Genomic DNA, 20,561 nt, shown 5'->3' with positions numbered 1-20,561 from the left:
TATCCAGACCAATTTTCAGCTTCCAGCACTGACGCACTTTGAATGACAATTGCGTGGACATACAACACTGTACCCAAATGAAATTTTTATCTTTTTTTCCCACAAATAGAGCTTTCTTTTGGTGATATTTGATCAATTTTGCGGATTTTATTGCTTGTTAAAAAAAATGTAAAAAGACCGAATTTAAAAAAAAAAAAAAAAAAAAAAAAAAAATTTTTTTTTTTATTTTTTTATATTTTGTTATAAAATTTTAAAAAACTTAATTTTTCTCCTTCGTTGATGTATGCTGATGAGGCAGCACTGATGGGCACCGATGGGCGGCACTTGTGGGCACCGATGGGCGGCACTTGTGGGCACCGATGGGCGGCACTTGTGGGCACCGATGGGCGGCACTTGTGGGCACCGATGGGCGGCACTTGTGGGCACCGATGGGCGGCAGTTGTAGGCACCGATGGGCGGCAGTTGTAGGCACCGATGGGCGGCAGTTGTAGGCACCGATGGGCGGCAGTTGTAGGCACTGATGGGTGGCACTTGTGGGCATTGATAGGTGGCACTTGTGGGCATTGATAGGTGGCACTTGTGGGCATTGATAGGTGGCACTTGTGGGCACTGATATGTGGCACTCGTGGGCACTGGCAGGTGGCAATGGCAGGGGGCACTGGTTGCGCATATGAGGAAGAATTGCCTCTTCCGCTTCAGGACCAATGTCCCTTGCTGATAAGCCAGTGATCGGCTTTTTCTCCTCGCGCTGTTAGCGTGAGGAGGAAAAAAAAACTATCACAGAGCTTTTGTTTTGATCATGTGATCAGCTGTCATTGGCTGACAGCTGATCACATGGTAAGGGGCCAGGACCGTCCCCTTACTCGGATCGGTGATCACCCAAGTTTCAGTGACTCGGTGATCACAGCGCGCTCAGGGCACATGCAGAGGGGAGGTCGTCATATGACGGCCTCCCGGAAATTCAGGTCCACGCTGTAGCTGTCATTCGGCTATAGCGCGGATGTCAAGTGGTTAAGTAACAGACAGCATGGTTTCACGAAAGACAGAAGTTGTCAAACAAATCTGATTTCTTTTTATGAAGCCGTGAGCAAAACCTTGGACAGTGGGGTGGCTGTGGACGTGGTATACTTGGATTTTGCAAAAGCGTTTGACACAGTTCCTCACACACGGCTCATGTGTAAGGTAAAGTCTAAAGGCTTGGAAATATCAGTTTGAAAATGGATAGAAAACTGGCTAAGAGAGACAGAATTCGGAGAGTAAAGGTTAATGATTCTTACTCTGAATGGTCTAAGGTTATCAGTGGTGTACCCCAAGGTTCAGTGTTGGGACCCTTACTTTTTAATATCTTTAGAAATGATATAGGGTCTGGGATTAAAAGTACCATTTCAGTCTTCGCAGACGCCACCAAACTATGCAGTGGAATAAAGTCCTTACAGGATATCTCCAATTTACAAGCCAACCTCAATGCACTGTCTAATTGGGTGACTATGTGGCAGATAAGGTTTAATGTTGATAAATGTAAAGTTATGCACTTGGGGGCAAAGAATATGTATGCATCATACATATTAGGGGGAGTACAAGTGGGGGAATCCGTAGTGTAGAAGGATCTGGGAGTTTTGGTAGATCATAAGCTCAATAATAACATGAAATGCTAAGCTGCGGTTTCCAAAGCGAGCAAAGACCTTTCTTGAATTGAGAGTTATGGACTCCAGAGAGAGAGAGAGAGAGAGAGAGATATATAATTTTGCCCCTGTACAAATCATTAGTAAGACCTCATCTGGAATATGCAGTTCAGTTTTGGGCAGCAGTTCTCAAAAAAGATATCGGGGAACTGGAGAAAGCGCAGAGAAGGGCAACCAAACTGATAAAAGGCATGGAGGAGCTCAGCTATGAGGAAATATTAGAGGAACTGAATTTATTCTCTCGAGAAGAGGAGATTAAGGGGGATAAGATCAACATTTACAAATATATAAGGGGTCCATATAGTGAACTTGGTGTTGAGTTATTCACTTTACAGTCAACACAGAGAACAAGGGGGCACTCTTTACGCCTAGAGGAAAGGAGATTTCATCTCCAAATAAGGAAAGGTTTCCTCACAGTAAGAACTGTGAAAATGTGGAATAGACTCCCTCGAGAGGCGGTTCTGGCCAGCTCAGTAAATTGCGTTAAGAAAGGCCTGGATTCTTTCCTAAATGCACACAATATAACTGGGCACTAACATTTATAGCTAAAGTTGATTCAGGGAAAATCCGATTGCCTTTTGGGGGTCAGGAAAGATTTTTTTCCCCTGCTGTAGCAAATTGGATCACGCTTTGCTGGGGTTTGCTGCCTGGAACAAGATGGGTGTGGAGCTAAGAACCAGGAAGTGCAGGGTCTGGAGGAGGACCAGAGGGGCTGGAGTCAGCTGAATGCAGAGACCAGGCGGAGACGATAGGGTGTTTCAGCTGCACAGAAGGACGCTGGATCTGTAGGGGAGAAGTTCTTTTGTCCTCTATGTTACTGACTGCTAAGACCGGGGGGAGGGGTAATAGGGGCAGAGAGGAACCTCTCTGCAGCTACTTGGAGAAGCATAGGATCTGGAGTTTTGTCTGTGGAGGTGAAGACAAAAGGTGGGGGGAGGGGGGGGGGTGCTGCAGCTCAGGTTTGAGGGCCACATGAAATTAACTGGTTGGTCCTCAGGGCTTGTGTTTGACAAATTCTTTTGAGTGTGGACTGAGTGGATTTTAAAGCAGAATATCCTTTGCGAGGGCCTTGGTGACAAAACAGAGGGAATCGGTCATTCTTATAGAAGCTGTGGATTTTACATGAACTGTTTTTCATTGTCTGGACTGTCAGCACTAAGGAACTACTGAGTTTTGGCTTTGAAGATTAAGCCTGGTAGCGATGGTGCACTGTTCTATTTGAGAAGATAAAATATCTTGAGGAAGGAGGGTTTAGGAACCTTGCGTTGTGAAAGCACTTTTTGGGGGTGAAACATGTTGGAGTTGTGATCTGGATTAATCGAACTGAGGCTGCGTTTACCTGCTAACCACTTGGGCCGGGTGAGGTGTGCGGCAGGGCTATTTCTTTCAATTTCTGCAGTGTGCTTTGGGTCTTGACACACCTTTCCTCAGCCTGCATCCACCTCATCGGACCTTTACAATTTGAGCAGGGCAAGCATTTATCATGGGTCACCCTAAGGAAGGGGGGTTTAGGAACCTTGCGTTGCGGAAGCACTTTTCCTCCCGTGACATCTTGTCAAGTGCCTCACCAATGTGTGAGGAGACTTTTGCAAGCAACTTCAGCTGTCCAGGCTTTTGCATGAAAGCCATTTTGGAGATCTGTGTCATGATTTGTTGTAGGGTATCAAAACGAGTAACACAGAGGGCAGTGCTTGCGAGTGCTCAAAATTCAGTCCTGGAAGACAAGAGCCTCCCGGTTATTCGTTGCTCTAATCCAATGACGCCAATCCATGACTAAATTTTTTCTGTCAGCAGAATCTTTAAAGGATAAATTCACCTTTAAAAAATAAAATAAATGCACATCTTTTTTGCAGGTAAAAATATGTACATTTATTTTTTCTTCTATTAGGAGCCTGGGAAGCATTGCACCTATGATCAGCAGATGGCGGGTACAATGCAGGGTTCCTGCAGAATGTCAGCGTAAGCTGTCTGCTCATCTGAATGACGCAGTCAGGTGGGCTAAGCCTGACTCGCTGTCACTCTTGCAGCAGATCGGGGAGAGGCTACAGCAGTGGGAGCATGTTACATGTTCCATCCGTTGAACAGATTACATAGTTACATAGTAGGTGAGGTTGAAAAAAGACAAGTCCATCAAGTCCAACCTATGTGTGTGATTATGTGTCAGTATTGCATTGTATATCCCTGTATGTTGTGGTCATTCAGGTGATTATCTAATAGTTTCTTGAAGCTATCAATGCTCCCCGCTGAGACCACCGCCTGTAGTTTAAGATTAAACCTCTTTTCTTCTAATTTTAATGAGTGGCCACGAGTCTTGGTAAACTCTCTTCTGCCAAAAAGTTTTATCCCTATTGAGGGGTCACAATTCCGGTATTTGTAAATTGAAATCATATCCCCTCTCAAGCGTCTCTTCTCCAGAGAGAATAAGTTCAGTGCTCGCAACCTTGCCTCATAACTAATATTCTCCAGACACTTTATTAGCTTTGTTGCCCTTCTTTGTACTCGCTCCATTTCCAGTACATCCTTCCTGAGGACTGGTGCCCAGAACTGGACCGCATACTCTAGGTGCGGCCGGACCCGAGTCTTGTAGAGCGGGAGAATTATCGTTTTATCTCTGGAGTTGATCCCCCTTTTAATGCATGCCAATATTCTGTTTGCTTTGTTAGCAGCAGCTTCGCATTGCCTGCCATTGCTGAGCCTATCTACTAGGACCTCCAGGTCCTTTTCCATCCTAGATTCCCCCAGAGGTTCTCCCCCCCAGTGTATAGATTGCATTCATATTTTTGCCACCCAAATGCATTATTTTACATTTTTCTACATTGAACCTCATTTGCCATGTAGTCGCCCACCCCATTAATTTGTTCAGGTCTTTTTGCAAGGTGTCCACGTCCTGCGGAGAAGTTATTGCCCTGCTTAGCTTAGTATCGTCTGCAAATAGAGATTGAACTGTTTATCCCATCCTCCAGATCGTTTATGAACAAATTAAATAGGATTGGTCCCAGCACAGAACCTTGGGGAACCCCACTACCCACCCCTGACCATTCTGAATACTCCCCATTTATCACCACCCTCTGAACTCACCCTTGTAGCCAGTTTTCAATCCATGTACTCACCCTATAAGGTGAACTTATCCATTAAAAAAGGGGACATCTTTTACAGGCACAGTAGGAAATTTAAAAAAAGTTGTAAAAAAAAAATGCCTGTCAGTTCATAGGGTGAGTTGACCTCCAAACCCACCCCTGCCCTTCTGCTAATCCATGTGCCACTAAAGTTAGTGAACACAATTACTGCCAGCCCCTCTGTTGTAACAAGCTATACTATGTGTTTTTTTTTTTAATTTTATTTCTGCAGCTAAATACCTTATTTCACATTGCTAATGTGCGGTCAAGTTACCTCCTGGCTGACATCAGAGGGGAATCTCAGCCCCTCCGCTGTAGTCCTTAGCTTGGGGAAGAGAGCGGCGGGAGGCCACATGACCGCACAGCGGCAATGTGAAAAGGTATTAAACTGCAAAATTAAAAAAAAAAAAAACAGACACTAGTATAGCTTGTTATAACAGAGGGGATGGCAGTAATTGTGATCACTGACTTTACAACCACTTTAAGACTGAGAAGGCAGGATCTTCTACGGGAACAGACCACTTTTTAGTGAACTTTTTTTCCACTAGATAGACTTCAGCATTGACATGAGTTAGAGTTATTGCTAGAGTTTAAATCTAGTCAGAGTTATCCCCATCACCATAAAACTATCCATTCTATTTGAAAATGAATGTGTAGCAGTGGGACCCCATGCTACTAAGAAGATTACCGGTTTACACGAGATTTTTGGAGAAGCAGGCATGCTGATTGCACAGCTATGTGCTGGGCTATTAGTTGTGACCCGATTATGGCTCAGGGCTCCACCCAACAGACAGGAGGTCTGTGCATGGGAGTCAGGAGGACTCCAAGCCTCTGCAGGAGTCAGACTGCATGGGGGCAGCCAGAGCGTGCATATAAGCAGGAGGCAGATTTAGTCTGTGACAGTGTAGCAAGGAGCTGATCGTGAATATGCAATGAGAGCGCTTGACTCCAAGGAACTCTTTTGGTCTGAGGAGCAGACCTAAGGCCTAGGCTGGAGGCATGAAGCAGTCGTGTGGCACGAGTGTAAGCCAGGAAGCTGATGTATTACGATTGTGCAAGTTACAGTAATGGTGGAACCCCCTTACCTGGGCTTCTGAGGTCTTTTGTGAACCTTTCCATTTTTTTTTTTTTTTTTGTAAAAAGTGGGCTACCAAGCCCTTAAAAATACAGTTTTGGACTGGCACACCCATTGAATGACACCTACCACTTGAGTCTGATCACCCCAATCTTACATATGGGAAACATCTTTTAGACTTAGCAGGTCTCTTAGTGCCCAAGGAGGAATGGCATGATGGAGAAGATCTGAGTGCGACAATGCTAAGGCTTTTGCAAATTTTTTTTTGCAGAAATGAGCATATCTACATTGGTCAAATGCAATATTGTGTGAAGCCATATTAGGTTATTGAGGGACTGGGTTTGAGAAATGTTTTGAAGCCTCTTTTAACACCACCTCTAGGTCCTCAATTTTATTCAATGCCTGCATCTTCTAGACTAGAGGAGGCATTTTACGTTCCAAATCTAGCAGAGACAGCGGGGATGTAGAAGCAGCTTGGTACTTTAGTACTCTGGACAGTGATGGCTGCATTAAAGCCATAGTTGTCCATGAAAGTCTGACAGATGCAAAAAATCAGATGCGGAGAATGGTGTTAAAATAGGGCATTGCTCCAGTGCAAGTGAAGCATCATTCTGAGTGGTTGAAGTGCTTTGTAGGCAGACAATGTTTGCCTGAACTTTTAGCTCCCTTGTGTCTGGTTTCCATCACTGCTATTGGTGGAGCACTCGCAGAGTTGGGTATGGATAAAGAGTGAGTGCATCTGTGAAGAAGTAGCAGAAACCTAGGTGTAGACCATCCTATAGCAAAGTTATTGTGATAAAAGTGAGGTAGGGAATGCTTGAGTACCGTACAAAGAGCTCTAGGAAGAAATGGTGGCAATAGTGTAACCTATGGCATGATTTAACACCTACTCATCCACCTGAGACTACACTTTGCATGATGGAACTTTACTGCCATGTTTGAGAAGTTTACAATTCCCAATTTCCTGATATAAATGAAAACTAAAACCACGATTTAGGAAACCTATATTTTGTGAGGCTACAGTATCAGTCATGTAAAGGCTAAACCTGTCTTACCTGTCCATGTGCCTGCTCTCTAACCAGGGTTCAAGGCTTTGCCTGTCACTGTGGACATACCCCCTTAAGGAGCCGTCTGGGTTCCACAGGGATGGACCATGACCCTGAATAGTGCCTTGCAGTTAACTATAAGTATTTCACTGTCCCGAGATGAGGACCCAGGCAGAATCATGAGTCTGAAGAGACATTACAGGCAGCGCCCACAGTGTGGCAGTCTGGTTACACCTCCCAAGGTTTTACCGAGATTGCACCAATCCAGATACATGGCTTCTATTGTTCTGTTAGAGGACAGTAAGGAACTGATTGAAAAAACTGAAGTAACATTTTTAACTAGTAAAGCATGTCTTTTCTATAAGGGCAAATAGTTTGATCACCTTCAGGACACTAGCAAAAAATTTAGGATAGGGTTACAGCGGTACACCCAGGGGGTTGTAAAAAACAAAAAACTTTGCCAATGTCCAATCACCTGAAGCCAGTGTCAAGTGATGGACAATTAAGATATGTTGGTATTTTTAGTAAACAGGGTGTAGAAATGCCCGCATATTTGCAGCTGTTGCCTGCATTCCTTGTGTGAAGCGCCCTGTCAGAGGATCACATACATATGAGAGCTGCAGATTCCCATTACATTGCTTAGACAAGTACCAGCATTTTTGCACCTGCTGCAGACTCTCCTCTATCAGCTTCAGGATGCCATATAAAAAAGAATCATGGACAATACTGGGATCAGCATGCAAACAAACAAATGTGGGAAGCAGCAGTGACCCTCAAACGCAAGCATCCGACACACACAGAAATGTAGGCTTCCTGTTAACCTTATAAAGATTTTAATTTAGATAGTACAAATCCCTTAAGTGGGGAAAAAGAGGCGACCTTGTACACAATCGATACTAAAAAAAACAATGTTTCAAGGATTCAAAATAAAGTTAGGTCTGGGTAAATGTCTACCTAGTTCTGTAGGTCACACCATACCTTACAGTGGAGTCTGAAGAGCCCGTAACTATGACTCGCTCATCATACTGTAAACAGAGGACTGATCCAGTGTGGCCCGTTAGAATTTTTAGACATTCCAATGTTGTTTTATCCCATATCTGCAGTGAAACACACAGAAATCATTTAGAAGCTTATTAACATGTTGAAACAGTTAAAATGATCTAACAGATGTCAACTCTAGAGCTCCCTTTCACATATCAAAAGAAAATGAAAGCAGAAGTAAAATTAAGCAACAATCTTACATTTTTTTAAAATTTTTTTTTTTAGCATTGTAGTATATGAATGAGAACATTTAACAAAAATATAAACAAAGGCGTTATCCCTAAATTGGCTGCAAACTTGTAAATACTTTAACAAGATGGTATGCCTATAATCTAAACCGTTTAAAGTGGTATTAAAGTGGAATTATAGGCTCCAAGATTAAAACTGCTCCCAACCCCCTAATGCCTATTTTAACTACCTTGTACAAGGAAGATGCTTATACTTACCTATTATCAGGGTGCTAAGGTCCAGTCATGTGATCGGCTTCCAGTGGTGGCTTCAGGGGTGAGGAAGGACAGCAGACAACGGATGCCTCATAGTGAGCCTGTGGGCGATGCCACCGTCCAGGAATTTCAGCCGTTTGTCAGCGATCTCTCCTCTCCCCTGAAGCCAGCCACCATGGAGCGTACGTGACTGGACCGGAGCGCCCTGAAAATAGGCAAGCACCCTCCTTCTACAAGGTAGTTAGAAGTGAGATGGAAGCCATTTGGGGCTTAAGTAAAGCATGGAATTTAACTTTTAATCTAAAAATGTATATATTGCAGCTCACCAATCATTAGATGTGGTCACTGTATTAGTTTTCTTTTTGGAGGCCTTCCCTCCTTCCCCTCGGTTTTCACCTGGTGATCTGGCTATTAGCACACCTCATGCATTAGGGTGCCTACACTCTGGGAGGAAGAGCAACAGAGACACCTTTGGACAGCAACATTGTCAGTTTTGAGGGAGGGTACCATTAGATGTGTTAACAGATTTAGATACACTAACAAATTGAAGCCAAATTCCAGCTAACACTTTTTAATCTGTTACAGCAACAGTTTAGTGCCTTTTGGAATGAAGGTTTTTCCATAAATAAAAGTTGATCACTGTAAGCATCCATGCCAGTTTTAAATGGTTTGTTTCAACACTAGCTGCTACATCTGCAGGTAAGCTTGTTCTGCTGAAGAGCAGCAAACTTGCTGGCAGGATCACAAGGTGAAAAAGCAAGCAACATGCGTTTTAGGTTGGATGAGAAGGATACCCTTTTGCCCATAAGCAATAGGTCAACTGCTTTATATGGCAAGAAAACGAATAGCTTTGAAATGGTTATCTCTCCAGCACCACTCACAGTAGAGCAGTGGATCAAACAGGTTAATTCCAATCTCCAGTTATAGAAATTAGTTTATTAACATAGGGGCTGGCCACACAAAGTTGAAAAAACTGTGGGGAGGGTGGCTGAATACTCCAAGGGTTGCACCCATGGCTTTGATTAGAGATGGTGCAGAGACCACAGTTATACCCTTACAAGATTCTCAAAATATAGGGATTTTCAATTGCTGATAGACAGATTGAAAAGGCCCAAGTCTATCTGCAATAAAGAGGTTTAAAGCTATCCATACATGGATTGAAATTCAGCTGGTTCAGCAGGGACTGGCTCAAATTTAGATCCATGTATGGGTTAGCATATCAACTGACTTGTGTACAAATCAGCCTGTCAGTTTTTTTCTGAACGATCAGTGCCAACAGCTATAGCCAGCAACATTGACCATCGAAGTCTATGGGCAGAGAGAGCTACCCACCAGCAAAATACAATAGCACAACAGGAGGTTTCCCCCATCGAACGAGTGGATTGGGGAATCGGCTCTTTTTCGTTCAACCCTCTGGTTGAGTGAAAAATAAAAAAAATCATGTATGGCCTACGTAAAGCTATAATAAGGCTTGTGCGCCCTCTGTTGAAGTCAGGAAGTGACGAAACACGCCAGGGCGTGGCTATAACAACGTAACCGGAAGCGACAAGTGCGCTTCACCGTCAGCTGTTCCCAACCAGGAAGTTATCGTGAATGCCGTGTATGCAACACGAGCGTTCTTGGGACCAGGAGATTTGGTCATTACACACTCTATTTCAAATGTTCTTTTAACAGTGTTTAAATGTACGTAGATTGGAAGCTGGGTTGGCTGTATGTTGGGGATTTGTTAATAAAGCAGGATTACGCTATGTCCGCATTTCTGTGTTTTTATGAACCCCTTTGGAACACATTTGCCTGCTTTCTATGATGATGATGGGAGTCTAGTTGAAGGAAACGCTTGATTAAGGCAATTTTTTTCATCTGTTTGGTGAGTTTAAACCCCATCGGGGGAAACAGTGCCTCACGTGGTGAAAACTGGGAGTTGGTGTAGGGTGCACATATAATCCACTGCCTAGGATCACCCATCTTTACAGATTCAGTTTGCTACATCATCAGAGTGTATATGTTACATATTTGTGGAGTTGGACACTTATCCATCATCAGCGCTGCTATAACATTTGGACTGTTTATTAGACTATCTTTTCTATTAAATATGTTATTTCTGGTAGTTTTTATTACTGTATTTTAAGAGAATTGTTTTTATTATACTTCAAGCGGCTGATATTTGATCTTTGATAGATCAAAGTATATACTGGGATTTTAACATCAGTACTACTTCTAATATACATCGGTTCTAAACTGCTCCACCTGTATATATTGAGCAGGTGACTCATGACAGCTGGGATGATTTGGTACCGAGTAGTGTACTGTAGGCCACTTTCTGTACACTTTTTTTCTATAAGGCTTACTTATATGTAATTGTAAAGATCTCCTAAATGTGCACCGTTTACGAGATAGTTACTTTAGATGCAGTCACCGGCACGTGCTCTGAAGAACGGTATGCCTGTGCCGTTGCTTCAGAGTCCTTTGCCGTAAATGGGTTAAAAAAAAAGCCAGCGGTTTACTACCACTTTAAAATAAATTCAAAAGTAGTATGTGACTAAAAGAAAGTAAGCCTAGAAAAGAAAACAAATGCAGCCATATCTTAGAAATGGTAAGCTGCAAGATGAGGTTTGCTTTTGGGTTTAATACCATTTTAAAATGTTCCTATAAACGGGACTGAGAATCATAAATTGCCTCCTAAACTTTAATAGAAGCCTACAGCTAACTACCAGCATTACTGTTACACTTCCAGAACACCCTGGGAGTCCTGAATTCTGAGCTGAAGCTTGATAAAGAGACTCAGGCACCAAGTTTGTATACTGCAGATAAAAGAACGAAAAAAGCATTTACCTGTAAAATCCTTTGCTTGGAGTTCACTACAGGCACAGAACCATAGACTATTGGGTTATGCAGCTACTTTCAGGTGATTGGACACCATCAAACCAAGTAGAAAGGGCAGCCCTGATATAACCTCTCCAACTTCCAGCAAGCCTCAGTTTAGGAGCAAGCAATAAGGAGTGCATGATAAAGGACCTGTATCCTTAACTGTTAAATCATTTTTCTGAAGAACATTAAAGTCAAAAATCCAATTTCTCAATTGTATATTAAACTGCACAAGATCCTAATCTTTGACAATTGGGCTGTCCAAAAGGGATACAGAGGAGAGGGAAAACACAGCAAACATAAATCAGAACGCCTAACAACTTGCCAAAGAGAAGGCTTGAAAACTCAGAGCAGCCTGTAGCACCTTAAGATGAAAATGGCATCACATGGGTCAAGGTATCCATCTGGTAAAACTTAAAAGTGATTGTAAAGCTTTTTTTTTTTTTTTTTTTTTTTTTTTAAATAAACCTATCATACCTCCAATGTGCAGCTCGCTTTGCACAGTGTGGCCCCGATTCTCAATTTCTGGGGTCCCCCGGCGGCTCCTCCCCACATCAGATTACCCCCTAGAAGCGCTCCCTTGGGGGGTTATCTTGCTGGCGCGCTCCCGAGTCCAGCATTTGCATCCATTGACATGAATGCCGAACTCGGCCCTGCCACCCCGACGCCCACATCATTGGATTTGATTGACAGCAGCGGGAGCCAATGGCTGCGCTACTATAAATCTATCCAATCAAGTGCTGAGAACCCCGGGCAGGGGGACAGCGCGTCCTCGCTGTTGGAAGTTCCAAGGCTAAGGTAAGTAAAATGGGGGGGCTGGGGGGCCAGTGACAGAAGTTTTTTCACCTTAATGCATAGGATGCATTAAGGTGAAAAAACACGAGAGTTTCAACCCCTTTAAAGTAGTTGCAAACCTCTGAAATTAAAAATTAAGAATATCTTCCTATAATGTATACTTGCCTCTATGCAAAGCACCTAGTGTGATTTCTGTCTGCTCTGTTACTCCTCTGCTATCTGCATCAGTCACCTACAAGTTCAATGTGTTACATCAGATCCCTGCCCCCTGTGCCTGCTAGCTCAGAAATGCTGTGTAAAATGTGTGCTTTAAAAGGCTGGAGAGAGAGGGCTGCAGATAAAAAAGGTACAACTTGGACGCATGCGCGGCAGCGTCCAAGATGGCTGCGTAGACCGGGAGCTCCGCACCACTCCGATCTAACGCCCGCCACAGCTGCAGATTAAGCTCTCGTTCCAGCCCGGCACACATACCAGCCGACCGGGGACACCACCAGCCACAGTTGGATGTCGTTTAACCCCACCCGGAGGAATCTCATTGCCGCTCTGAACGACTCCACAGCGCGGCCCGGCCATCCCAAAATGGCGACCGTCACCTCACGAGGCCTGCCCTGCCTGTCGGACTCCATAGCAGACCAGGATCAAGGGGCTCTTCCATCCTCACAATCCTCTGATGCCACAGTGAGTACTCCCCCGGGGATCCCCTCACCAGCATCCACTGAGTCTCTGATAAGGAGGACATTAGGAGGGGCAGCTCTCACCCCTCAGCAGGAACTGATACACAGCCCGGATCCATGGGATGCACAGGCCAGGGACTCCCCTCCTGATTTCCCCTCTATGATGGCTGCATTCTCTCAGATGCTCTCAAATGGCCTCTCCCACACAGCAGCACAGATCACTGCCACCATACCTGCTGATCTGCAGCAGATTGGTGCCAGAATTCTAGTGTTAGAGCAAAAATCTGACCAGGCGATCCTGAGAATTAACCAGAATACTTCTAGAATCCAGGATCTCCAGGAAAAACTGGAATCTGCTACCTCAAAAATAGATGACCTCGAGAACAGGTCGAGATGGTACAACTTCCGTATCAGGGGGCTCCCCGAAACCGTCAAAGACACCCACATAGCAGTCCAGGACTTTATCAAAAGTTTAATTCCTAACATTCCAGCCCATCGTTCGGAGCTTGACAGAGCCCACAGGGCGCTACAACCACCTTGCTCAGATGGTCTGCCAAGAGACATCATTGTGAAATCGCATTTCTACGCGGTTAAAGAAGTGATGAAACTTTCCAGGTCGGCGGAGATGTTGATGATCCAGGGCCACCAGATTCAAATCTTCACAGATCTATCCCCATACACAGTACAAAAACGAAGGGCCCTGAAACCGCTATTACAAGTCCTGGCGGGCAAAGAGATCACGTATAGATGAGCCTTCCCGCTAAGATTGAACTTCTCCTTCCGCAACAAACCATACAGCTTTTCTTCGTTCCGAGACAGGGAACGACTTCTCTTACACCTTGGATTGATTACTCAGGAAGTTCCACAGTCTTCGTCTTCTAGAGGAGCATCGTCTGTCAAGAGATCATCACCCACCAGCCCAGTATCGCCAGTATGGCAGAAACAGCTTCCCAAACGTTCGAAAGAATCCTTTCCCCCATGAACAGGCCTGCAGTTTGTTCAGACCCAATCTATGGTCTTCCCTTTAGACTGTCGGTGACCGGTCTGCTGACATACTAATGGTGACTCTCCTCATCTGAGTGCTCCCCAGGATTACTTTTAAGATCTTTACGGGTTCAACTTACCTTTGAAAAAATGTTTTTTTCTCTTTTGCTTTTTTTTTTTTTTTTTTTTTTTTAATTATTTTTCTTTCTCCAACTATTCAAAGATTTTTGAACACTCCTACTATGTGATAGCAGGGCTTAGACTGCAATGTTTATATACCGCTACATTTTTACTCAGAGGCGGCGTTGACCGGAGTGGTTGTAGTGCGCCTCCCCCTGGATCCGAAAGTTGAACTTTACTTCTTTCCTCTATCGGACCCAAAATCTCTCGACCCTCGGGTCGCAGGGTACTTCTGTTGGGTACCAGCCCAGGCAGGGATGGGTCCCTCTCTGGTCCGCGGGGATTGGGGTAACTACTATAAGATGCACTATCTAATGATTTGTTTCTTCACTCCTCTCCTCTTTCTTTGCTTTCTTGCTCCTCTTCACTCTTCTTTCCCCTTTCCTCTCCCCCACCTCCCCCCCTCCTCTTCAGTTACAGGAACTCGCTGGATCTCCCTCTTGCCGTAGCACAGATCGAATCCACCATGCCACTGTGGTCGCTTCCTATCTGCCAGGGACAACAACGAAGTCAGGTGAGATTCACACACACTTAGTATCACACCTATTGTTTCACCATGACGGATTCCACGCCGACGATCGGAACGCTCAAGATATTCTCCCACAACGTACAGGGCCTTAATTCCCCCGTGAAGAGACGCAAAATACTGCAACAGCTTCACACACTGAAGGCTGATGTAGTACTGCTCCAGGAGACTCATACCCTGCTACCTATCAACCCAAATTTCTTCACAAAAACTTTATGCATTTTCACCTAGCTAATGCTGACAACAAAACGAGAGGAGTGGCGGTCTGCTTCTCAAACAGAACTCACTTCGTGCACGCAAATACCATCACAGACCCCGTGGGACGTTACATACTAGTGACAGGAACGATTAATGGTGAGGCTTACACGTTTGTCTCATACTATACACCGAACACACATCAAGACCTCTTTTTTGAAGCCACGCTGAAGATCCTAAAGCCGCATTTCGTTGGCACAGTAGTAGTGGGGGGAGACTGCAACACCAAATTCGACTTCTCAGACAAATCTAAACCCCCGGCAGCCCAAAACCAGATGGCACCCTAAACGTAGCCTTCGGGTAGCGCAGATAATCCAATCTTATGGCCTGATTGATATCTGGAGGGAAATGAATCCCCAAACTAGAGACTACACGCACTATTCGGTTCCCCACCACACTTTCTCCAGGATAGACCACATATTTGTCCCACCACACATAATCGCCTCCAAAATATGACACGTCACTATCTGATCTCTCAATAATGTCACTGTCAAAGGGTGGGTCGGGAGTGAAGGGCCCCTTTAAATGGCGCCTCAATGAAACTCTCTTGAGCAACCCAACCCATTGCACAATTCGAGAAAAAGCCTTATCCGACTACTTTAGTGAGAACGACACGGAGTCGGTTTCGCCGGGCTGTCTATGGGCAGCACACAAGGCAGTGATGAGGGGCAGGCTCTTACAACTCTCCTCTCAACTTAAGAGGGAGAGCAGGGCAGAAGTTTCATGACTCACAGCAGACTTCCGCCTGTTGAGTAAAAGACAAACAAAACCCCACGCCGGACAGCCTGGCCAAACTTGACTCGGCTCAAGTAAAACTCAATCTCTCTCTCACTACTTCAGCGGAGAAATGCTTGCGTTGGTCAGGCACACGTTTCTATTACCAAACAGATAAGATAGGCTCCAAGTTGGCAACCAAACTTAGCCCGAGGGTCCGCACCTCAGTTTTTCCCAAAATTCGAGCCTCGTCGGGCAATTTAACTCAAAATCCAACAAGTATTATGGAATCATTTCAGAATTATTACTCACACCTTTACGAGAAATTACCTCACACGCATTACAAGGCCAGAGAGCTGTTCCTCCAAGACATTACCCTGCCTCACCTGCAGCGAACACACCGAGAACTTCTAGATGCACCCTTCTCCGAGGAAATATCAGATGTCATTAAATCCTTAAAAGTGAACTCTGCCTCGGGTCCGGACGGTTTTTCGGTATGTTATTATAAGAAGTTTGGTCCACGTTTGGCCCCTTACATGGCCCGGTTCTTTAACTCCCTCCGGGATGAAGCCCCTCTCCCAAGTGATTTAAACTCAGCTTTTATATCGGTCATACCTAAACAGGGTAAAGACCCAAGCGAGGTTGGCAGCTACCGCCCTATCTTGTTAATCAATAACGATCTCAAAATAATGATAAGAGTCCTAGCAAACAGGATGTCTAACTTCATAGCAAATTATATACATAGGGACCAAGTGGGCTTCATCCCGGGGAAACCAGGTCCGGACCAGGTTCACAGAGCTATCGATTTAATTTCCCTTCTGCAGACCCAGTGGGATGGCGGCACTGCTCAAGAGGGTTTCTTGTTGTCACTGGATCTGCAGAAGGCCTTTGACTCCGTGTCGTGGCCCTACCTTTTTGACATCTTAGAGCGCTGGGGGTTCAGCGAAGGTTTTCTTGCAATAATTCACACACTGTACTCATCACCCTCAGCTCAGGTGCGATTAATGGGTCACTACTCGGAACCCTTCGATATTCGGAGGGGAACTAGACAGGGCTGTCCCCTTTCACCCTTGATTTTCGCTATTGCAATCGAGACACTGGCTATAGATATTAGATCGAACGAGAACATCAAAGGAGTAAATTGCGGACCTGACATTCACAAGTGTGCCCTATTTGCAGACATGTTATTGTTCCTGACAGCCCCTCTTATATCCACACCAAATGTCTTCAGCCTCCTCAGAGACTTCAGCCTCATCTCAGGTCTTCAGGTGAACGTAACGAAATCCGTGGCCCTCAATGTTTCGGTCCAGGCACCTCTAATAGACCAACTCAAACAACACTTTCCCTTCACGTGGGCAGGACACTCAATTCCCTATCTAGGTATCAAGCTGACTAAAACCATTGGAAATTTATATGCCAACTACCCCCCCCCCCCCATGTTCCGCTCTCTAGAGCTGGACCTACAGAAATGGTGAAGGGAGGGTCTGTCATGGCTGGGTAGACTTAACACAGTCAAAATGAATCTCCTACCCCGTATTTTATACCTCACTTCCTATTCTAATTAAAAAATCTATCTCGTCCAAATTTCAATCCAGGGTGATCAGATTTGTCTGGGGTGATCGGGGTCACCGCTTTGCTAAGGATATTCTGTTCAGACTTAAGACTCAAGGTGGCCTAGGTCTACCAAATTTATGGCTCTATCAGGCAGCACAGCTGGCACAGTTCTCAGCCATATATACCAAAAATCGCAGGCCTGATTGGATCTCCCTTGAGAGGCAAGCCGTACCACATTTCACATTCGACTTCTGAGCATGGAGACCTCCCAAACATAGACCGGCTATTTTAGCCCCTACCTTATCTCACTCCTTAGCCCTCTGATCAATTACATAAAAATGTCAACTTGATATCACCCTTAAGGCCTCTCACGCACCTGTTTCACAACCCTGATTTTCCCCCTGGGATGAATATATATGCATTTCATTGGTGGCTAAACAAAGGCCTTCTCCGGATAGGCCATTTCTTTACACCTAACGGCCCCATTTCACTGGGCCACTGTCTGAGTACACTGGAAATGCCTACCTCAGAAACGTTCCTTAGCTCACTTTGGACCGACAAGTTGAACACCCCTAAGGCCACGATGTACGAGCTATGGTGTTCCTCGATAGGCCCCCAAAAAGGCAGGATATCCATCATTTACGCTTCCCTGGCAGATAGGACAGATGTACCGGCATACGCTCGATCCTGGGAGTTAAACCTGGACATCCAGTGGGATCCTGACATGTGGTTCCAAGCCTTCAGCAGATCTAAAGGTATCTTAAATATTGCTTTGATAGAGGCTAACATTAAAGTCTTCACTAAATGGTACTATGTCCCAGCCAGGCTCTCCAGGATATTCCTAGACTCCTCACCCCTATGTTACAGAGGTTGTGGTCATATCGGCACAATGCATCATATCTGGTGGACGTGCCCCCGCATACAGAGTTACTGGAATACATTTCTTCATTTTCTAAGGAGAGTCTCTGGGATAGATGTACCACAGGACCCCACATACATCCTACTAAACCGCAAAGTACACAACATACCTAAACCTACACAACTTATCTTCTTTATGTGTTCGGGAGCCAAAGTCACACTAGCGAAAGCCTGAAAAATGCCTTCGGTGTCCATTTTGGCCACCAAACAGAAGATTTCATGGATAATGTCACATGAAAAAATAGTGGCGAAACTGCGTGACACGGTCCAATGCTTTGAAGGGACCTGGTAACCCTGGGCCAGGTATGTCGGTATCCCACTTTACCCGGGCCATCTACTAACGTAGGGGGGAGTTCAGCGAGACTACAACCCTTAACGTACCCCACCTCACCTCCCTCCCTCTTCCCTCCTCTTGCTTCCTCCTTCTTGCTCTTCTTTCTCCTCTTTTTCTTTTTTTCCCCTCTTCTTCCTCACACACTCTAACTTCAAATAATGACTTTACAAGGCTAAGACCTGTCCATTAGCTTCCATAGATTGTCCTCAACTGTTCATTTGGTGTCCCAGCATAGGAGATGGCCAGTCACCTTTTTTTTTTTTCTTACCTAGGCAATGGGACCGTTGGCTCCATCCCGGGGGTTGTGACGCCTGGATACCTCCCCGGCGGGTGCTTCTCCCCGGGGGAGCCGATGGGCGATAGGGGGGTGCCTCTCCTGGGAGGGGTCCTGGAGCTCTCTCACTCCACAGTGTGTTCCCATTGGGGTGGGGTGATGATCTCGGGGGCCTGCTCGGGGGGAGCCTCCTGGTTGAAATTCCTCTCAGGCTGTCCGTCTTCTGTGGTGGAATACTTGGGTTCCCAGCCGAACTGAGCAACAGGCGCGGGGGTCGGAGCGTTATGCCCCCTCCTGCCCGACGACTCATTAAATCTGGGGGAGCCCTCCCCAGGCGATTTGACACACAGCAAACGTTATAATGCATGTAATGAGGGCCACGCTATACCCTGAGATTACAGGTTCCACACGCAGTGAATTTTTTATCTTTCTAGGGCTCCTGGTATTGCTATCTCCTCCTCTACTTAGTTAGGTCTTCACAATTACATAAGAGGAAGGTGCATAGTTAATACTTTAATGTTACGTCAGTAAATGTACCAGGACTTTATTGTTATACCACCCTTGTAAGAGATATGTTGTTCATCCAATGTATTTTCCTCCTTTGGCTGCCTTAGTCATTGAGTATAATATTGTATGTTATGTCATTGTTATTTCTTCATTGAAAAATTCAATAAAAATACTGAACTAGAAAAAGGTACAACTTATGTAAAAGGATTGGTTTCATCTCTGGGTATCACTTTAGGCTAATCACTTCAGTGGCTACATGTAAGGTTTTACAAACAAACACTTTAAAGCAGGGCTTGACAAATTTTGTTTGAATCTAGGAGCCAATTTTTTTTGTAGTAGTGTGTATTGGTAACTCAATAGTCCCATATATGGGACATGTTCCTAAGGTTTCACCCATTTTATTTTCTAAAAGCATTTCAAGTAGAAGTAAACCCTCATATCCTCCGCAACCAAGGAGGCTACCATTTTAGCCTCTGTCTGATCTGAAGTTGCCATGGTGCTGCACATGTAATCAGTTATGACGCCAGCCATTAGATGGCTTCACAATTCGGTAGAGAGCACAAGCAAATGATAGTTACATTTACGACAAGCCTTGAACGTAACTGCTTTTGGAAACGTTAATCGATGGGTTTCGTTCTGTTTTAATTTAGAAGCATGGATAAGTTTAATGAAAGAGCCTGCTTTTTCCATGCTGATAAAGTGTTTAGTTGGGAGAATTATTGAATAGACTTGGGCATAAGGCACGGTCTCAAAAGAAGCGATTTTTAGGCCTAGAACTCTCATGCAGAATCTTTTGCTTGGGATGTTGTCCAGGACCAGACCGAAGTATTCTAGGCGAAAAGAAGGTTGGAGAGCAGAGTTAAATGGACTGCCCAGCCGAATTGTCCTGTGGACATTTCCTGACAACCGGCCGGGAGAGGAGTTCTCTAGAAGATCATCTAGAAAGTCCATGACTTGAATGCCCTGGGTTTTAAGCAGGGCTAGCAGAGGTGCCAAGACCTTTGTGAACACGCTATTAGCAGATGGTAGGCCTAAGGGTAATGCAACAAACTGGAAATGATTTACTGAAGCGCAAAAAGCCTTGATAAGGTGGGAATATTGAAATGAGCAGATAGGTATTCCCTATCACTGTAAAAATGTGGAATAGACTCCTTCAAGAGCCTGGGCTCTTTGCTAAATGTACATACAATATAAAGTAACTGGATACTAAGATTTATAGGTAAAGTTGATCCAGGGAACATACAATTGCCTGATTGGGGGATCAGGAAGGATTTTTTTCCCACTGCTGGATCATGCTTTGCTGGGTTATTTTGCCTTCCTCTGGATCAACTGTGGATATAGGGTTGTGTATACAGAATTAAGAATATTCTGCCATGCTAATAATATGCCACGTTTGTTTCAAGTCTTTGTAGTAGCTGGAACCACTTGTTACATTGCCTAGGAATGTTCTTTATGTACAGCACTGTTTTTATGACATGTGAGTAGGTTTACAATTACCTTTAATAAAAGTCTTTTACAGGTTCACAATATGTGGGCATATCCATTTTGATTTTATGGTGGAAGCCTCCATCACCGCTG

At 44.7% G+C, this 20,561-nt stretch overlaps 1 protein-coding gene across 5 annotated transcripts in view; it reads right to left on the bottom strand.

Moving 5' to 3' along the window:
- Window positions 1–20,561, bottom strand: part of FBXW11 (F-box and WD repeat domain containing 11) — a 637,027-nt gene that overhangs the window by 296,615 nt on the left and 319,851 nt on the right. For all 5 annotated transcript variants that reach the window (XM_073620748.1, XM_073620747.1, XM_073620746.1 and 2 more), the window contains one exon: window positions 7,898–8,016. In XM_073620748.1, the coding sequence (XP_073476849.1) occupies window positions 7,898–8,016 (119 nt within the window). The remainder of the gene's footprint in view (window positions 1–7,897; window positions 8,017–20,561) is intronic.

This window comes from Aquarana catesbeiana, linkage group LG03, assembly GCF_042186555.1.
Source record: "Aquarana catesbeiana isolate 2022-GZ linkage group LG03, ASM4218655v1, whole genome shotgun sequence".
Taxonomy (NCBI): Eukaryota; Metazoa; Chordata; class Amphibia; order Anura; family Ranidae; genus Aquarana; species Aquarana catesbeiana.
This window is presented reverse-complemented; position numbering and strand designations above follow the sequence as displayed.